This window comes from Sus scrofa, chromosome 14 (assembly GCF_000003025.6).
Source record: "Sus scrofa isolate TJ Tabasco breed Duroc chromosome 14, Sscrofa11.1, whole genome shotgun sequence".
Taxonomy (NCBI): domain Eukaryota; kingdom Metazoa; phylum Chordata; class Mammalia; order Artiodactyla; family Suidae; genus Sus; species Sus scrofa.
The window spans coordinates 136,676,010-136,691,884 of record NC_010456.5 but is presented as its reverse complement, the minus strand read 5'-3'; the positions used below and the strand labels follow the sequence as shown (position 1 = coordinate 136,691,884).

The window sequence follows — 15,875 nt, the reverse complement described above, 5'->3', positions numbered from 1 at the left end:
GGTTTGAACATCTTTGGAGCAACTGAAGCTATGTTGCCATGGCCACTTTGTTAGAACTCACAGTGGTGGCTCGGGAAGCAAGGTAGCAGGGGGGGAGGTGGACCACGGGGGAGGGGGCACCCATCTCGTGGCGTGCGTCCTGGACTGGAGCCCAGGAGGCTGGAGCCCAAGAGGCAAAGGCGTCAGGTGAGCGGAGCTGGCTCCTGCCTGGGTCTTCTGCCCAAAGACCCAAATTGTTCAGCAGTGTCCCAGGTGGAGCCCAGCCCAGAAGGTGCAGACCTCAGAGGTGCTGTCAGCGGCCCCCATTCCCCAAGGCACGTGGCTACACAGCTGACCATGAGAAAACGAGACCCATCCTTAAGAGCGCAAACCACAAGTGAAACCAACCTAAGAGGCACAATTCCAAATCTGAATAATAAAATAGGCAGGTGCCAGAAAGCTCCATCTTGCTGCCGCAAGGCTATGTCGCTTCTTCGGAGTTCTTACGGTTTATCTTCCGAAACGCCTCTGTCTCTAGTCTGGCTTCCTCTCCCCATTATGGGCCTCGTCGGGTTTCCTTCAGCAGCGCTCCTGGTCATAAAAGAGCCCCTGACATGCCCACCCCTCCCAATTCTCTAATACTCATACAATGACCGTACTCTTGACAGTTATTTCAAATTACAGAAATACCACAGCGTCACAAGGAAAAAAACAAATCCAATCCTGGCGCTTGTTATCATGCTTTCCCTTGTCACTCGGACACAAATTCTATTATTTTCTGGCTGTGGTTCCCCCTTTCTAATTCTCTCAGATTTACTTCAGTCTTTCTGATGTTCATTTGGGGTAAAGCATATACACCATCAAAGCACGTAAGCAAGGCTGGCTGCCTCCGATGGCCCCAAAGGACGTGCCATAAAGCTTCAATTCAATAGCAGCACGTGGACGAGTTTGTTAGTGGATCCTATGCCTGGTGCTTAACAAGGACAAAGCCTTTGGCTCGGAGCAGTATGTCCCCACAGAACCATCAGGCAGGCCACATATGCCACTTAACATTTTCCAGTAGCCATGTGTTAAAACATGGAAATAATTTCTATAATATTTACCGCATCTGAAATATTATCATTTCAACATGTAATCACTAACAAAAAAATTAGTGATATCTTTGACAAGCTGCCATCACAAAGTACCAGTGATTGGGTGTCTTAGATAAATTTATTTCCTTGCAGTCCTGGGTCTTTCCAGAAGCCAAGACCAAGCTGTCAGAGGGGCGGTGACCTTTGAGGGCTCTCTCCTGGGCTTGTAGACGGTTGTCTTCTCGCTGTGTCCTCAGATGATGCTTCCTGCGTGTGTGTCTGGTCCCAAACTCTGCTTATAAGGAGATCGGTCACACTGGGTCAGACTCTACACTGTCACAATCTGAGCCACTCAGGTTAGGGCTTCCACACATGAACGTCTGGTGGACTCAATTCAGCCCGTTCTTTTTTTCACGCTGAGCTTTAAAAATCCAGTGTCCTGTGAACTGAAGGCACGTACCAGTCTGGACTGGACATGTTTCAAGTGCAGGTGGCTGCGACTCCTGTAGCCCACAGCTCAGGTCAGAGCCCAGGGTCAGCCAAGGACGGGCTTGCTAGGTCACACCTGCTCCAAGGGCCCCACACTCACTGGCCCCACACAAACTTCCTTCAAGTTTCCACGGGCTGAATCACTTGTCCCCCTTCACCCATCTCCAGATATGCTTTCACCCCGCAAGAACTGCAGTGCTGGGGCGGCGGACAGAAATGTCTGCAAGCGGCTCTTCCCAACATCAAGTCCGTATTTACAGCAACAACCTCCGCCATGGCCTCACTCCAGAAAAGGCACGAAGGATGTCATTGTTCAGATCCCTGCATATACCTGGCAGGTATTATAAGACCAGGTCTTGGTCTTAATTCCGAAATGAATGTGACTCTCAATCTGGCAAAAAAGTGCCAACGTCTTTGGCTGTGATACCTACCTGGTGAGATTTTGGCCACAGGCTGCAGGAGCCCATCCTCCGATGCTGCCCGTCCTGCTCTGCTCGGCCTAACACATCTTCCCAGCCATCTTCCCCAGCCTGCTCGCCCCCGCAAGGAAAGAAAGTCAGCTATGGAGGAGCTGGGATCAAGGCCCAACTCCACGTTCTGGGGATAGCTAGCTCCACTCTCACACGTCCAGTTGGGGGAGCCGTGCAGTGAATATCACCTTTGATAGAACATATGTCCACCGGCCTTGAGAGCCCTTGGTTAGAGCCCGACTCCGTGTTCAGTTAAACACCCTGGGAGAGGTGGCTGCTACGCACACGGCCTTCCCTCCTGGGCACTGCCCCACCCACTGATGCTTCTTGTGACCTTGTGGTTTGCTTGTGTCAATGACGTGAGCACAAACTAACAGGGGCCTCCGGTACAGCACAGGGCAATCCACTCCAGAGTCTGAGAAAGAACGGGGGTGTGTGTGTGCATAACGGATTCACTTTGGTGTACCCCTGAAACGGACACAATGTTGTAAGTCAACTCTGATAAAATTCATTTTTTTTTTTTAAAAAAGTACATTGTTCTGGGAAAAAATGATACGCACATGCAAATGCACGTGCCATTTCTGGGCAGACTGTGTGGGGCCTGAAGCTGCATTTCTTTAGGGCAGGACTGGGTCCCAGAAAGAAGGATGGGCGGGCAGCACAAGACAGAAGTTTCTGGGTTGTGTGGGGCTGCAGACGTCGGGAGGTTGAAAGCCTAGTGGATTCCAGCCCATCCTGACCGATACCGGACATGGAGAATTACCTCCTTCTGCTGTGTTCTTCCCCAGGAAATGCAATGCTTGTTGATGTTAAAATAATTTTTTTTTCTTTTCTTTTCTTTTTTTTTTTGCTTCGCAGCCCATCCTCCAGGCACTTTGAATTTCATGTGATGACATTTTCTCCGTCACCTGCGCTCAGCCTCGCTTGAACTTCAGAGAGATGAGTCAACTTCCGTTTCTTTTCAACGTTCTTGCAGAAACGTTCCGGGCGTCCCACACAGGCTTTTCAATCTGCCTTGTCGATACCACTCTAACAGCTGCTGGGGGAACGGTGCTCCTAACCTTTGATTAGCATGTTTAATCGAGGTCAACCTTCCTGACCCAAAGGTTAGCCAACTGCTCACTTTACAAGAATTAACTTTCTGTCCCCTCCAAAACCCAGCCACGTGGGAGGCCATCGCTTCTGCCCATTTCTCTGTTTGCCCATAGTGCTTTGTCACTTAGGGTTTTTGCAAAACCTGGATTTCTCACCCTGGATACTACTGACATTTGGGGCTGGATGACTCTGTGTGGTGGGGGCTGTTGGCCTGGCGGGATGTTGAGCAGCCTCCACCCACCAAATGCCAGGGCTACCCCTGTCCTCAGGCAGGACAGCCTAGAAGGTCTCCTGCTGGTCCTGGATAAGAACCGTGGGTCCAAACTAAACAGATTCATTTTTTCCTTTCCAGACGAGGCCACTTTTGCTAAGCACCAAACCAACCAAACCCACTTGGTTCCTCAATTTATTATTCCTGAGAAGGCCACCTGTCCTGCCTACCATGAGTGAGTCCCGTCCATCAGAAATCGCTCTTAAATGCTGAGCATTCACTCATTCATTCGTTCATTCATTCTTGCATTTCTTTGTTCACCCAACAAACAGGCCCTGTGTTATGTGCCAGGCATGGACTGAGAATAAGATGTGTTGTGGGGATTAACCCATGTGACCGATTTCCTGGTAGAGCTTACGGTCCACTGGGAAACTCGCTAAGGGAAATACACATGCAAATCAAATCTATCGAAGCAAAGTGTGGTAAGTGCTATAAAGGAAAAGAAGAGGACACAGTGGGTGTTGGGGAAGAAGTTGCATCAAGCCAAGGTGGGAAGAAATGAGGCAAGGGCAGTTGCAGCAGATGCCTCTGGGCAGAGGCAGGAAGCTGGCGAGTGTAAGGACCCAAAGGGGAAGCATAGCCAGAATATAAGAAGCGAGGGGAGAGGAGCTCAGACGTGGTTGGAGGGATCTTGGGGGCCAATGCTGTCAGAGAATGGGAGCCAGAGCGGTCACCGGCCAAGGCACCCATTCCTGCATCCCAGTGACCTCTGACCTTCCAGCTTCCCTGGGTCCCACCTCCTGTTCTGGCCATTGGATAGCACCTCATCACCCTCTACTCTAGAACCTCAGGAGCCAGGGAGCCACTGGGGGAAAGGGTGGCTTTTTTTTTTTTTTAAATAAATTAGTTTGCTGAGAAATAGAATTCCTCTGGCTAAGTCAATAGAATTTTAGTAATTAGCCTCAATAGATTTCTATGAAGAAATCTATTCTGTTCCCAGGGACCTCTGTGTGGCACGGAGAACTCTACCCAATATTCTGTGATAATCTATGTGGGAAAAGGATGGAAAGAGAATGGATGTGAGTACGTGTGTGACCCACTCTGCTGCACAGCAGAAGTTATCACACCTTGTAAATCAATTCTACTTTAATACAGCTTAAAAAGAAATCTATTCTGTTTCGCTGTAGGACCAGGTGTAATTCATAGACCATTCTGGATCCTTATTTCCAAACCATATGCTACTCTTTTTTTTTTTTTTGCTTTTTTAGGTCCGCACCTAAAGCATATGGAATTTCCCAGGCTAGGGGTCGAATCGGAGCTGCAGCTGTGGACCTACGCCACAGCCACAGCATCGTGAGATCTGAGCCATTTCTGTGACCTACACCACAGCTCACGGTAAGGCCGGATCCTTAACCCACGGAGCGAGGCCAGCGATCGAACCCGAGTCCTCATGGATGCCAGTCAGGTTCATTTCTGCTGCGCCACGATGGGAACTCGCCTACTCTGAATATTTTGATTTTTGTTCTGTGTCAAGGAGAATAGTCAATAAGCAGAACACACACGATCTGTTCAAATGGGTCTGGGTTACGCCGACAGCCGCCGAAAGGGGCAGGCACCGTCCTTTCTTGAAATAGGTGCCGTTTTGGGTAGAACTGCATCCCCAGCAAAAAATACACTGAGGTCTTAACGTTACCCCGACATCTGTGAACATGACCTTGTTTAGAAACGCACTTTATTTATTTATTTTTTTGTCTTTTTGCCATTTCTTGGGCCGCTCCCGAGGCATATGGAGGTTCCCAGGCTAGGGGTCGAATCGGAGCTGTAGTCACCAGCCTACGCCAGAGCCACAGCAGCTTGGGATCCAAGCCGCGTCTGCAACCTACACCACAGCTCACGGCAACGCCGGATCCTTAACCCACTGAGGAAGGCCAGGGATCGAACCTGCAACCTCATGGTCCTAGTCGGATTCGTTAACCACTGAGCCATGATGGGAACTCCTAGAAACGGACTTTGGATGTAATCAAGCAGAGATGTGATCACCCCAGGTTGAGTGGCCACAGAGCCAAAGACTGGGGTTCATAGAAGAGGAAGGTCTGGACCCAGACACACACAGGGAGAAGGCCACGGGGATGCAGAGGCTGCGACTGGAGCTATGTGTCTACAAACCAAGGGACGCCCCTGCCCGCTGGCATCACCAGGAACTGAGCGAGGCGTGGACAGACTCTCCCCGGATCATTCCCTCACCCAGCGCAGGCCCTGGCCACACGCTGGCATCAGGTTTAGAGCCTCTAGAGCGCTGAGAGAATCGATTTCTGACGTTTAAAACCACCCAGCGTGCAGTACTACGCGACACAGCCCTTCGGAAGGAGTACAGGTACCTTCGTGGAATTCTCTGGGGACTTTCCCCAAAGTGAAAAAAGAAGCACGTCACTGAGATGCATTAAGAGTCCTGATGAAGACAAAAAGAAAAAAAGAAAAAAAAAAAAGAGGCCTGATGGAGGCGCAGAGTGACCTTAGATGTCACTTTGGTGGCAGAATTTTTTAAAACTTCTGAACCAAAGTAGCCCCCGCCCCCCTTTCTTTTGCACTGTGTAATTCCTTTCTTTTCTGCATATCAGCGCTTTACCAACAGGAGGACAAACATGAAGAACACCATTCCAAGCACTGAACTTTTTCCTGTGGAGAGATTATAGACTACAGACTCATTTACTTATTATTTTTCCTTTTTATGGCTGCACCTGCGGCATATGGAAGTTCCCAGGCTAGGGGACGAATTGGAGATGCAGCTGCTGGCCTACACCACAGTCCCAGCAATGCTGGATCCGAGTGGACTCTGTGACCTACGACGCAGCTTGTGGCAACGCCGGATCCTTAACCCACTGAGTGAGGCCAGGGATGGAACCTGCATCCTCAGGCATCCTAGGTCAGATTCTTAACCCGAAACGGGAATGCCTCATTTACTTGTATTAGACAAGATTAGCCTCATTCAAAACTTACGGCAATTTACAAATTCAAATAAAATACGGAAATTGATGCAATGAAATAGAAGCTTCAGGATCTTATTTCTGAGCTCTTAGATTGTCCCTTTCTTCTGCAGGCTAGAATGAGCAGCCCACGACCACCAATGGTTATGGTTCCATTTAGCTGCACCAATGATCAAACTTTTACACCTTTAAAGAAAATGTAAGCGAAAGCTACAATTTCTTACCAAAAGGTTCGAGGTTCCCCAAATTTCAAGTGTTTGTCCCCTCCCCTCCCCAATCTTCATCGGGACCTTTCAAATCGTTACTCCTTCTCTGAATCACAAGAACTCCAGCGATGAGATCTATGACTGGCTGATTAAATTGATGGCAAGTTTCCTTTCCGGAGAAGCCAACAGATTAAATAATCTTGTTTGAGCCAATTAATGGAGAAGCCACTGACGGTGAGCCGTGGGATAAATGTTTCGGTGACAACAGAAAAATGCAAACTGTCAAAGGAAAGCATTCTCTCTCGTGTGGCCAGAAAATCCCCCAAATCAGCGTCTCGGACTCAGTTTTGTCTGGCAAAGACTCTAAAAATACCTGCGCTCTTCAGTCCTGACTTTCAGCAGAGCATCTATAAAAGGACGATTGATTTTTTTTTTTTGGGGGGGGGGAGATTTCTACCTAGAAGTACCAGCTGGAGGTCCATGCATAAAACCTTCCGATACACAATCTGCAACCAACCTCTGGGTCCACAAACATCATGTGTTGAAAAAAAAAAAAATGTGTTTACAACGCTGCAGGGAGGTACACGGAAAGAGGAAAACACAAGAAAAATCGCGTTTCGTTTACCTTGCCTTTGTCAAAGTAGTGGATGATTTCTTGGTAGAGCCGCTCTTTCAGCTGCCCCTGCGTCGTCGCCTGGTACCCGTCCCGCTGGGTGAGGTGGGCCGCACACAGGTCCTCTGACCACTGAGACAAAAGCAAAGCGTGAGCAGGGCCAGGTCAGGGCACGCCTAGGTGCTCTGGTCAGAGGGCACAGTGACTGTCGCTTCGGAGCAGGCACATGGGCCATGACTCCAGGGACCCTTGGAGCTGCTGTCCTCAGGTTGTCAGGTCTGGAAATGAGGGCAGAACCTCTGTGCAGAGGCCTCAAGAAGAAGGAAGAGCTGGGTCTGGATTCACACAGCAGAGAAATCTAGCAGGTTTTGGAAACGCTGAACTGTCAGCTTGCTGATCGACTGCCTTGAAACACCCAAGATGAATTAGGAGCCAGGGGGTTTATGGCTGCCTCGGGCGGGGCACCTCGGGGTGCTGGCTTCATCCGGGGCTGCTCAACAGCTTCATCAGCAGCCACAGAGGCACACAGATCCCGCTCACAGGTAAAAGAGAGCTCCTTATGGACAGGGAGGTGTCTTGGGATCTTTGGCCCTCAGCAGGCTGCCGGCTGTAGAGGCAGGGCTCGGCCAGTGGGTGTTGTTTTTCTTTTTTGTTTTTGTCTTTTTAGGGCTGCAGCCATGGCATATGGAGGTTCCCAGGCAAGGGGTCCAATCGGAGCTACAGCTGCCGGCCTACACCACAGCCACAGCAACGTGGGATCCGAGCTGCGTCTGTGACCTACACTACAGCTCACGGCAATGCTGGATCCTTACCCCACTGAGTGAGGCCAGGGATCGAACCCTTGTCCTCATGGATACTAGTCAGATTCGTTACCACTGAGCCACGATGGGAACTTCTCGGCCAGTGTTAGTGGACGTGGCCATGGACTGACATATAAAGAAAGGAAGCACAGAGGTCTCAGCAAGCTGGAGAGACGCACCCAGTGGAGGCAAAGCTCATGTGACACCTAATCCCCTGAGCTGAGGCTCAACGAAGCAATGGCAGTAAATACAGGGTTCGATAAACTTCAGTATTTGATGGGCACCTACTATGGGCAAGGCACTTGGTCAAAGAGGAGCCAGAAGGTGCCTGCTCCCAGAGAGCGCTCTGACCAATCAGAGCACAATGACATAAAAGGACTCCTCAGAAAAGATTTCACGGGCTTTTCGGGGTGGGAGGCACGACTAGGGGTTCTGGGGAGGTTCCCTGGAGGAAAGAATCAGAATGGGCTTGCTCATCAGTTGGACTCAGGAGGTGACGCGTGACCCTGTTCTAAGACTGGACAGTGAGGGAGTTCCCTGGTGGCTCAGTGGGTTAAGGATCCAGCATTGTCCCTGCTGTAGTGTGGGTTTGATCCCTGGCCCGGGAACTTTCCTAAGCTGCCAGCACAGCCAAAAAAAAAAGAAAAGACATGACAGTGAGGGTACTACCAAGAAACAGTGGGCTTGCAGGCTTCCTGGATCACAGTGGGGTTAAGGGGGACCCCACTGGACTTAGGGCTGATGAAGCCACATCTGGAGCAGTGGGACCAGCTATGGTGCCACATTTTAGGGGGCATGAGATATGGAGAAGCTGGCCAGGAACCCTTGGGGCAAAGAACAGAGCCTTAAAGGGACTTGTCTGCAAAAATGGGGAATATACAAAGGCTCCCTAAGAGGCTGGCTGTCACAGCACACACCCCCTCCCACCTCTCTGAACCAGACGGGCTCTGGACCAGCTCGTGCTGGACCCCAGGCTCCAAGGAAGAGGGTAAAGAGCATGGGGCCAGGATGGCTCCTCTGCTCTGGGAACATCACGTAAGAATCAGAAAGCTTTCAGTGGGCTGCAAATTTTTTCACCATCCAGTGGGCTGTGCATATCCCAACCATGACCGGAAGTTACAAACTCAGCGATAGTGGAGTTTCACAACATGGCCAGATTTCTAGCTTATAAGAGGTAGAAGTAAAATTCTACATGATTCCAAAATGTAACTACAATAAAATCTAAGACTAAGAAAGTTCAGAGCTCCTGTAATGTTCCTGGTGCATAAAATCACCTAAACAATATTGACTAGAGAAGCAAAGCTCCTTGATACCTTCCACTTAAAACCCTGAGATGAAATGACTTGCTGGCTAGGCGAAAGGCTTAAGTTTGTATGGCCCTTGCTTTTGGACAAAATATCCTTAATCAAAAAAGAAGATTCTATTGGAGGATTTTTATGTAACGAACAATATATCAATCGGGTCGAAGAGTTTCCATAAAGATACAAATAATGTTCCTTAGTGTATTGATTGGCCAGCGTGAACTCACATTCACAGCAACATCAAAACCTATTTAGGAAAAATTGCAAAACATAACGAAGTAAATGGTATAGAAAGATTATATAGCGCTCACCATTTAACTGGAAAATGCAGAACCCCAGCGGAAAAGATAATGCAATTGGACCTATTGATTTGGGTTGTGAAACCCCCTCACACTGTTTGTGACAAACCCATCTGTGCTCAACAAATGCAACAATTAAACTAATGATACTTTGCACACATCTATCTATTTTACATTCACGTGCCCATACAAAAGTTGATTTACTAGGAGAGCGAGTGAGGGTGGGCCAAGCAGCCTGTTAACCCCACTTCGATTTCCCTGGGGGAAAAGAAATACTTTCGTAGTTTCAAAGCTGCCTTGTTACTAAAATTGGTTTTCTAACAAATGAAGGCCATTGGAATTCAGAGTGGGACAGCTGGCATGAGATGCACCAATTGAAAGCTCTGTCTTCACAACTGATGTTTGGGAGTGCGCCATGCGCTTACCCTGGATGACTAAGGATGAGGCATTCAGATTGAACCGAGTCTCGGGTTTTCTTTGTGGTTTTCTTTCTTTCTTTCTAACTTTCTTCCTTCCATCCATCTTTTTAGGGCTACACCTGTGGCATGTGGAAGTTCCCAGGCCAGGGATCGAATCGGAGCTGCAGTCACTGGCCTATACCACGGCCACAGCCACACAAGATCCGAGCCACATCTGCAACCTACACCACATCTCACGGCAACGCTGGATCCTCAACTCACTGTGGGAGGCCAGGGATGGAACCCATGACCTCGTGGATACTAGTCAGTTTCATTACCACTGAGCCACAGTGGGAACTCTCATTGAGTTTTCTTTGTAGTGGACCCTTGTTTTCAGGCAAAGGTAAATCAGGCAAAAGACACTCCTGCATCTTTAGAGCAGCTTATGTGTGTGTGTGTCACCCAGGCTCCTAAAGAGGTCATGAGCGAGCTGACAACTGAAGAGTCTTGCTGGAGTTTCATTGCCAAATAGGATATCCTCCTTAATCCTCTCAACACACAATAGACGTTGCTTGATGCTCATTTTTAATGTAATCTTATCTGGTTTTCTTTCATTCAGTTTTTGGTCTGAGTTTAGAAACAGGATTCCTTGAATGAGCAGTCTTTATATGAAGGGATAATCCGTTGTGATTCTCATAGTGGTTCTTCTTGGTCTAGTTTACAATTTTTCAATTTTTATGAGGACATATGGGAAAGATGATTCAGTGACTTGTTAGAACTTTCAAACATACAACTGGAGGTGGACAGCAGTTCCTCCTCTACTCCTCTACCCACATGTCCATCCATCCACCTACATGGCTGTCCACTCACACTTCCATCTTTCCACCCATCAATAAGAACATCGACCCAGGTATTTACTGTGGGTCCACCCTGGATGACTAACTGGGATGAAACGGGACATGGGGGAGAGCATGACTAGATTACGCCCCCCCCACACCAATGTCCAAAGTTATCTGCACATCAAAGGAATCACTGGAGAGGAAATTTGTCGTGCCACACCTGTGCTCAGGAGGAACACCCTCCAGAAGATTCAGGTGGGAGGTCTGACATGAGCTGATGGACCTGCAGGACATCTCAATGGAGTGCCTCAAACTCACGGAGAGAGAAGCCATGAGCTGGTCCCCACGCTCTTTGCCAAGATGCTGAGGGGTGTCACCCTCTCTCTAAGCTGTCCCACAACAGAAATTCCCTCTTAGTGAGGTCGCCTTCCACTATTACTGAGTCCTGTGGGCAGGAATAAGGAATCAGAGCATCTCTAACTCAGTGTGAGCTGCTAGACCAGGGATGGGTGTTAAGATGCTTCGTGGTACCTTGCTCTATCATCTTGTTAACCTTGCTTTTGGTAGGGTCAAATCTATAATCAAAGTACTTCCTAACTATCTTTGTTTATGCCATTGCGTTGAGTCAATATCCATAAAATCTTAAGTTATAGGTTTCCTAAAATTTGTCATGGGAAAATCAAATTTTATGCTCTTATAATTTATAACGACAGGACCATAAAAGTATATGGTGATTTTTACTACCTTTAGAAGCTTTGCGTGGAGGAGCAAGGTATAAGCCGCTTCCGTGTAGTTATCACACTCTTTGTGCAGGTCACATAGCTTGTACAGATACCTGAGACAATAAAATAAAGGCGCATTCTTCAAACATCACCAAATAATTCGTGTTGAGAATTCTGAGAATTCGTCTGAGAATTCCGAATAAACACCTTCAACAGTAAATTGTATCTGCACTTTCTATTTACAATGTTTACAATTCATAGGGTCTTGGAAGCTTCCGGTACACAAAGCACTAAGAACAACCAACAAGACTAGCACACAATAGATATAGATATATGTAATTTAAGACTTCTCTTTTCAGGACAAAAATGATGATGGCAAAAGAAGGTAGACTTGCACTTCAGCGTTTCTCATTCTTTCTCATCTTTTCTAGAGTTTTCTTCATACATTTGAAATGAGATCACACCAAGTTTGTGATTTCTTACATTTCCATTGAGTCCAAACACACACACACACACACACATCCATAAAAACACAAATCCGTGAGAATAAAAAGCTCCAATGATCACAGTGAATGGGATCAAAAGAATTTCTACGCCATAAAGAAATAAAGGATGCTTTCTGATATAAAGCAACCTACATTTTGGAATAAAAGGAAACTGGTTGTTTTTCCCAAATTTTCTTATATTCATATGGTACTGTTTTTAAAGGGGAAACTTAAAAAGTCCTAGAAATCAAAAGTTAGGAAAATCACACTTAATGGAACAAAACCATCATGTCGTGTGGATCATATAATTATTCTGGCCTTGGTGATTTTTAACACTGGTCCGAAAAAGTGAACAAGACGAAGAGGATACAAGTCATGGCCCATCACCTAGAGAAAAAGGCTGGTGAAGGAGAAAATCCAGTAGAAGATAAAGGCATTTGGTGTCAAAGTAAGAATAGACGGACCACGTAGAGTGTTGCCTTATTTCTGACAAAGTGGAAACGGGGTTCCTCATTCGATCATACAGCTTTCTGTGAGACACTCAACGTTGGAGTGGTGACTATTTTCTTTTTTCTTTTTCTTTTTTTTTGGTCTTTTTAGGGTCGCACCCGTGCAACGTGGAGATTCCCAGGCTAGGGGTCCAATCAGAGATGTCGCTGCCGGCCTACACCACAGCCACAGCAATGCCAGATCCGAGCCACATCTGTGACCTACACCACAGCTCATGGCAACGCCGGATCCTCAACCCGCTGAGCGAGGCCAGGGATCGAACCCACAACCTTACGGTTCCTAGTTGGATTCGTTTCCACTGCGCCACGACAGAACTCCTGTAGCGGTAACTATTTTCAAAAGGGTCATAAGGGTTGGGCGAGAGGAAAAAAACCCTGTGAAATAACCCTTTATGGCTTTGCTTCTGAGTTGGCTAAAGATGACCCCCCAAATCTCCATATTGACCCCCAACACCTGCATGTTGACATGGACCAACTGGACCGGGCCTGACAATACTTTCGGAAGCTCCTCCAAATTCCTTCTCTAGCCTTCACACGTTTCCTACAAGACAAACCCCCGTGGTTCTAAGACCCTTTGAGACATGAACTTGACACAGAGCAGTCATAACAAACAGGTGGTGGACAAGCACGATGCTCACATACCTTATGTACATTTCTTCTCTTTCAATTTCTTTGTAGAAGTTCTGAAAAATCAAACCAAACACTGGTTTAAGAAACCTGTTCTATAAAAGGTGTGATATGCATATTAAAAATTTACAGTTTGTGGAGTTCTCTTGTGGCTCAGTGGGTTAAGGATCTGGTACTGTCACTGCAGCGGCCTGGGTCACTGCCATAGCATGGGTTCGATCCCTGGCCTGGGAACTTCTGCATGCCTTGCGTGCAGCAAAAAAATAAATAAATAAAACTTAAAATTTAAAAATAATAAATGACAGTTCAACTTGTGTCAAACACAACCACATGAACCCCACTCTTTGAATTAGAACCGTACGTTCTCGTAAAATGCAAAAACATCTTACATTGCTCTTCATTTTTGGGGGGAGGTGATTCTAATGAATAAATTTCCTATAATTTAAACACTATGGTATGTATATTTTAATCTCAAACTCCTAATTTACTCCCCCTCCCACCACATTCCCCTTTGGTAACCACAAATTTGCTTTCTATGTCTGTAAGTCTATTTCTGTTTTGTAAAAAGTTCATTTGTATCATTTTTTTAGATTCCACACAAATGGAATCTTACTTACTTCACACCGCTGGGCACCCACTTCTGGGCTCTGTGGGCAGCCTCCTGCCTGCCTCCCGCCCCTGTGGTCCTCCCAGCATGGGGGCTGATATCTGTGGCTCCCCAAGCAGCCCCGTTGGGTCTAGGCTCCAACCCAGCATTAAGCACTAATCTCTCAGCGCTCACCCACTGGCCTTGTATTTCGATTTTGTATTCCTTCGTGACTAAGACACATCCTCAGATTTTCAGAATTGTAGAGTTCCCTTAAGTAGCTTTGTAAAGAACAATTTATATCTGTAAAATAGCACCGATTCGACCGCTCTTAGACGTGGATATGATGCAGAGACAAGCCAGGTGACACACAACAGAATCATCAGCCAGTAATTAAAGACAGCACAGTTACAAGGTGACAATGAGATTCTACTTAATTACAAAGGGGCATTCTGTCTGGGGGGAACTGTGTTCTAATACACGAGCAGACTGGCTTGCGGAGGTACGCCCACAAAACCTAGAATGTTCCACTAACTCCATTAAAAAAAAAAAAGAGCGATGGTTCTATGGGAAATTTGGCAATGGGCTTACATTTATTTATGGATGAATACATTTTATGTTTTCTGTTTTTTAATCTTAGAATTTCAAGGGGGTTTCTGCTTCATGATAAATTGAGGACATTGTGTGTATTTCTAAACATATGTTTATACATCCATATTCATCTAGAGATGGAGACACATATTCACTATGAAACTCTACCTGTTTCATAAGAAAAGGAGGAGAAAGGGTAAAAATGGACCAGGGGGGTAAAAATATATTTATACGATTAAATGTGACCTTGACCATGAACACTGCGACAGGACATCTACTTGTAAAAAGCCAGTTTTCCTGCTTCTCTGTAATCCATAGATCTTGTCTATTTTTAATTTTTTTTTTTTTTGTCTTTTTGCCATTTCTAGGGCTGCTCTCTCGGCATATGGAGGTTCCCAGGCTAGGGGTCGAATCAGAGCTGCAGCTGCCGGCCTACGCCAGAGCCACAGCAACGTGGGATCCGAGCCGCGTCTGCGACCTACACCACCGCTCACGGCAATGCCGGATCCTTAACCCACTGAGCAAGGCCTGGGATTGAACCCGCAGCCATGGTTCCTAGTCGGATTCGTTAACCACTGAGCCACGATGGGAACTCCTAGTCTATTTTTTAATGGAAAGAATTTGATAAATTGAGATCCATCTTAACCTCCCCAGGAAACAGTTAAGAACAGAGCACTCGACTCTTGGAGGAATGACTCGGGATGTTTCAAGTGGAAGGAAGAGAATGATGTCAGATCATCTCGGAATGAGAGCGCGACACACGCGAACGTCCGGAACCGTGATCTCAGGTGTCACAGGAGCTTGTCTATCCGACCCTGATGCTGATGCGGATAAAGGCCGCCTTCAGAGCTCCTCAGGGTTCCTCTACTAGGCTGTGCCTCCTGCTTAAAACAAGTTGGAAACCTCGTTAAACATTAACGCTAATTCTCCCTTCTGGACACAAACGGGGCCCTCAGATCCCCCTAAAGATCAGAGGGAGTACGAGAAAGGGAGGTCCATAGCCGGCAATGGTTTTGAAAGGGTTTCTGTTTCTCTCCTGTAGAAAAAGACTGATTTCAGAGTTCTCATCGTGGCTCAGTAGAAACAAATCTGACTAGCATCCATGCGGATGCAGGTTTGATCCCTGGCCTTGCTCAGTGAGTTTAAGGATCTGGCGTTGCCATGAGCCATGGCGTAGGTTGCAGACGTGGCTCGGATCCAGCACTGCTGTGACTATGGTATAGGCCAGCAGCTGCAGCTCCGATTTGACCCTTAGTCTGGGAACCTCCATATGCCACAGGTGCAGCCCTGAAAAAACAGAAAGAAAAGAAAAAGACTGATTTCTATTTTGTGTTAACCACATGGGCGCCGTGAAAGTCAGTTCCTTTGGACAGAGGCAGTGATGCAGCGAGACCACAGAGTGACAGGTGGGCTCGTTCCCGCACAAAGGATCAAGGTCCTTCCTTGGGGCGGAGCTCGCTGCCCTGCTGGCACAGTCTGGCACAGCCAGGTGGATGGAAAGGCAAACAGAGCCTGGGCCAGGTCTCAGGGAGAGAATCCAGTAATTCCTACAGTAACTCCTCAGTAATTCCAAGACCCTAGGATACACATGCAGACAT

General features: G+C 47.3%; 1 protein-coding gene across 1 annotated transcript in view; it reads right to left on the bottom strand.

The window, feature by feature from the left end:
- Positions 1-15,875, bottom strand: part of DOCK1 (dedicator of cytokinesis 1) — a 545,742-nt gene that overhangs the window by 53,604 nt on the left and 476,263 nt on the right. Inside the window, 3 exon segments of the mRNA XM_021072613.1 lie at positions 7,133-7,252; positions 11,502-11,592; positions 13,116-13,156. Of these exon segments, the coding sequence (XP_020928272.1) occupies positions 7,133-7,252; positions 11,502-11,592; positions 13,116-13,156 (252 nt within the window).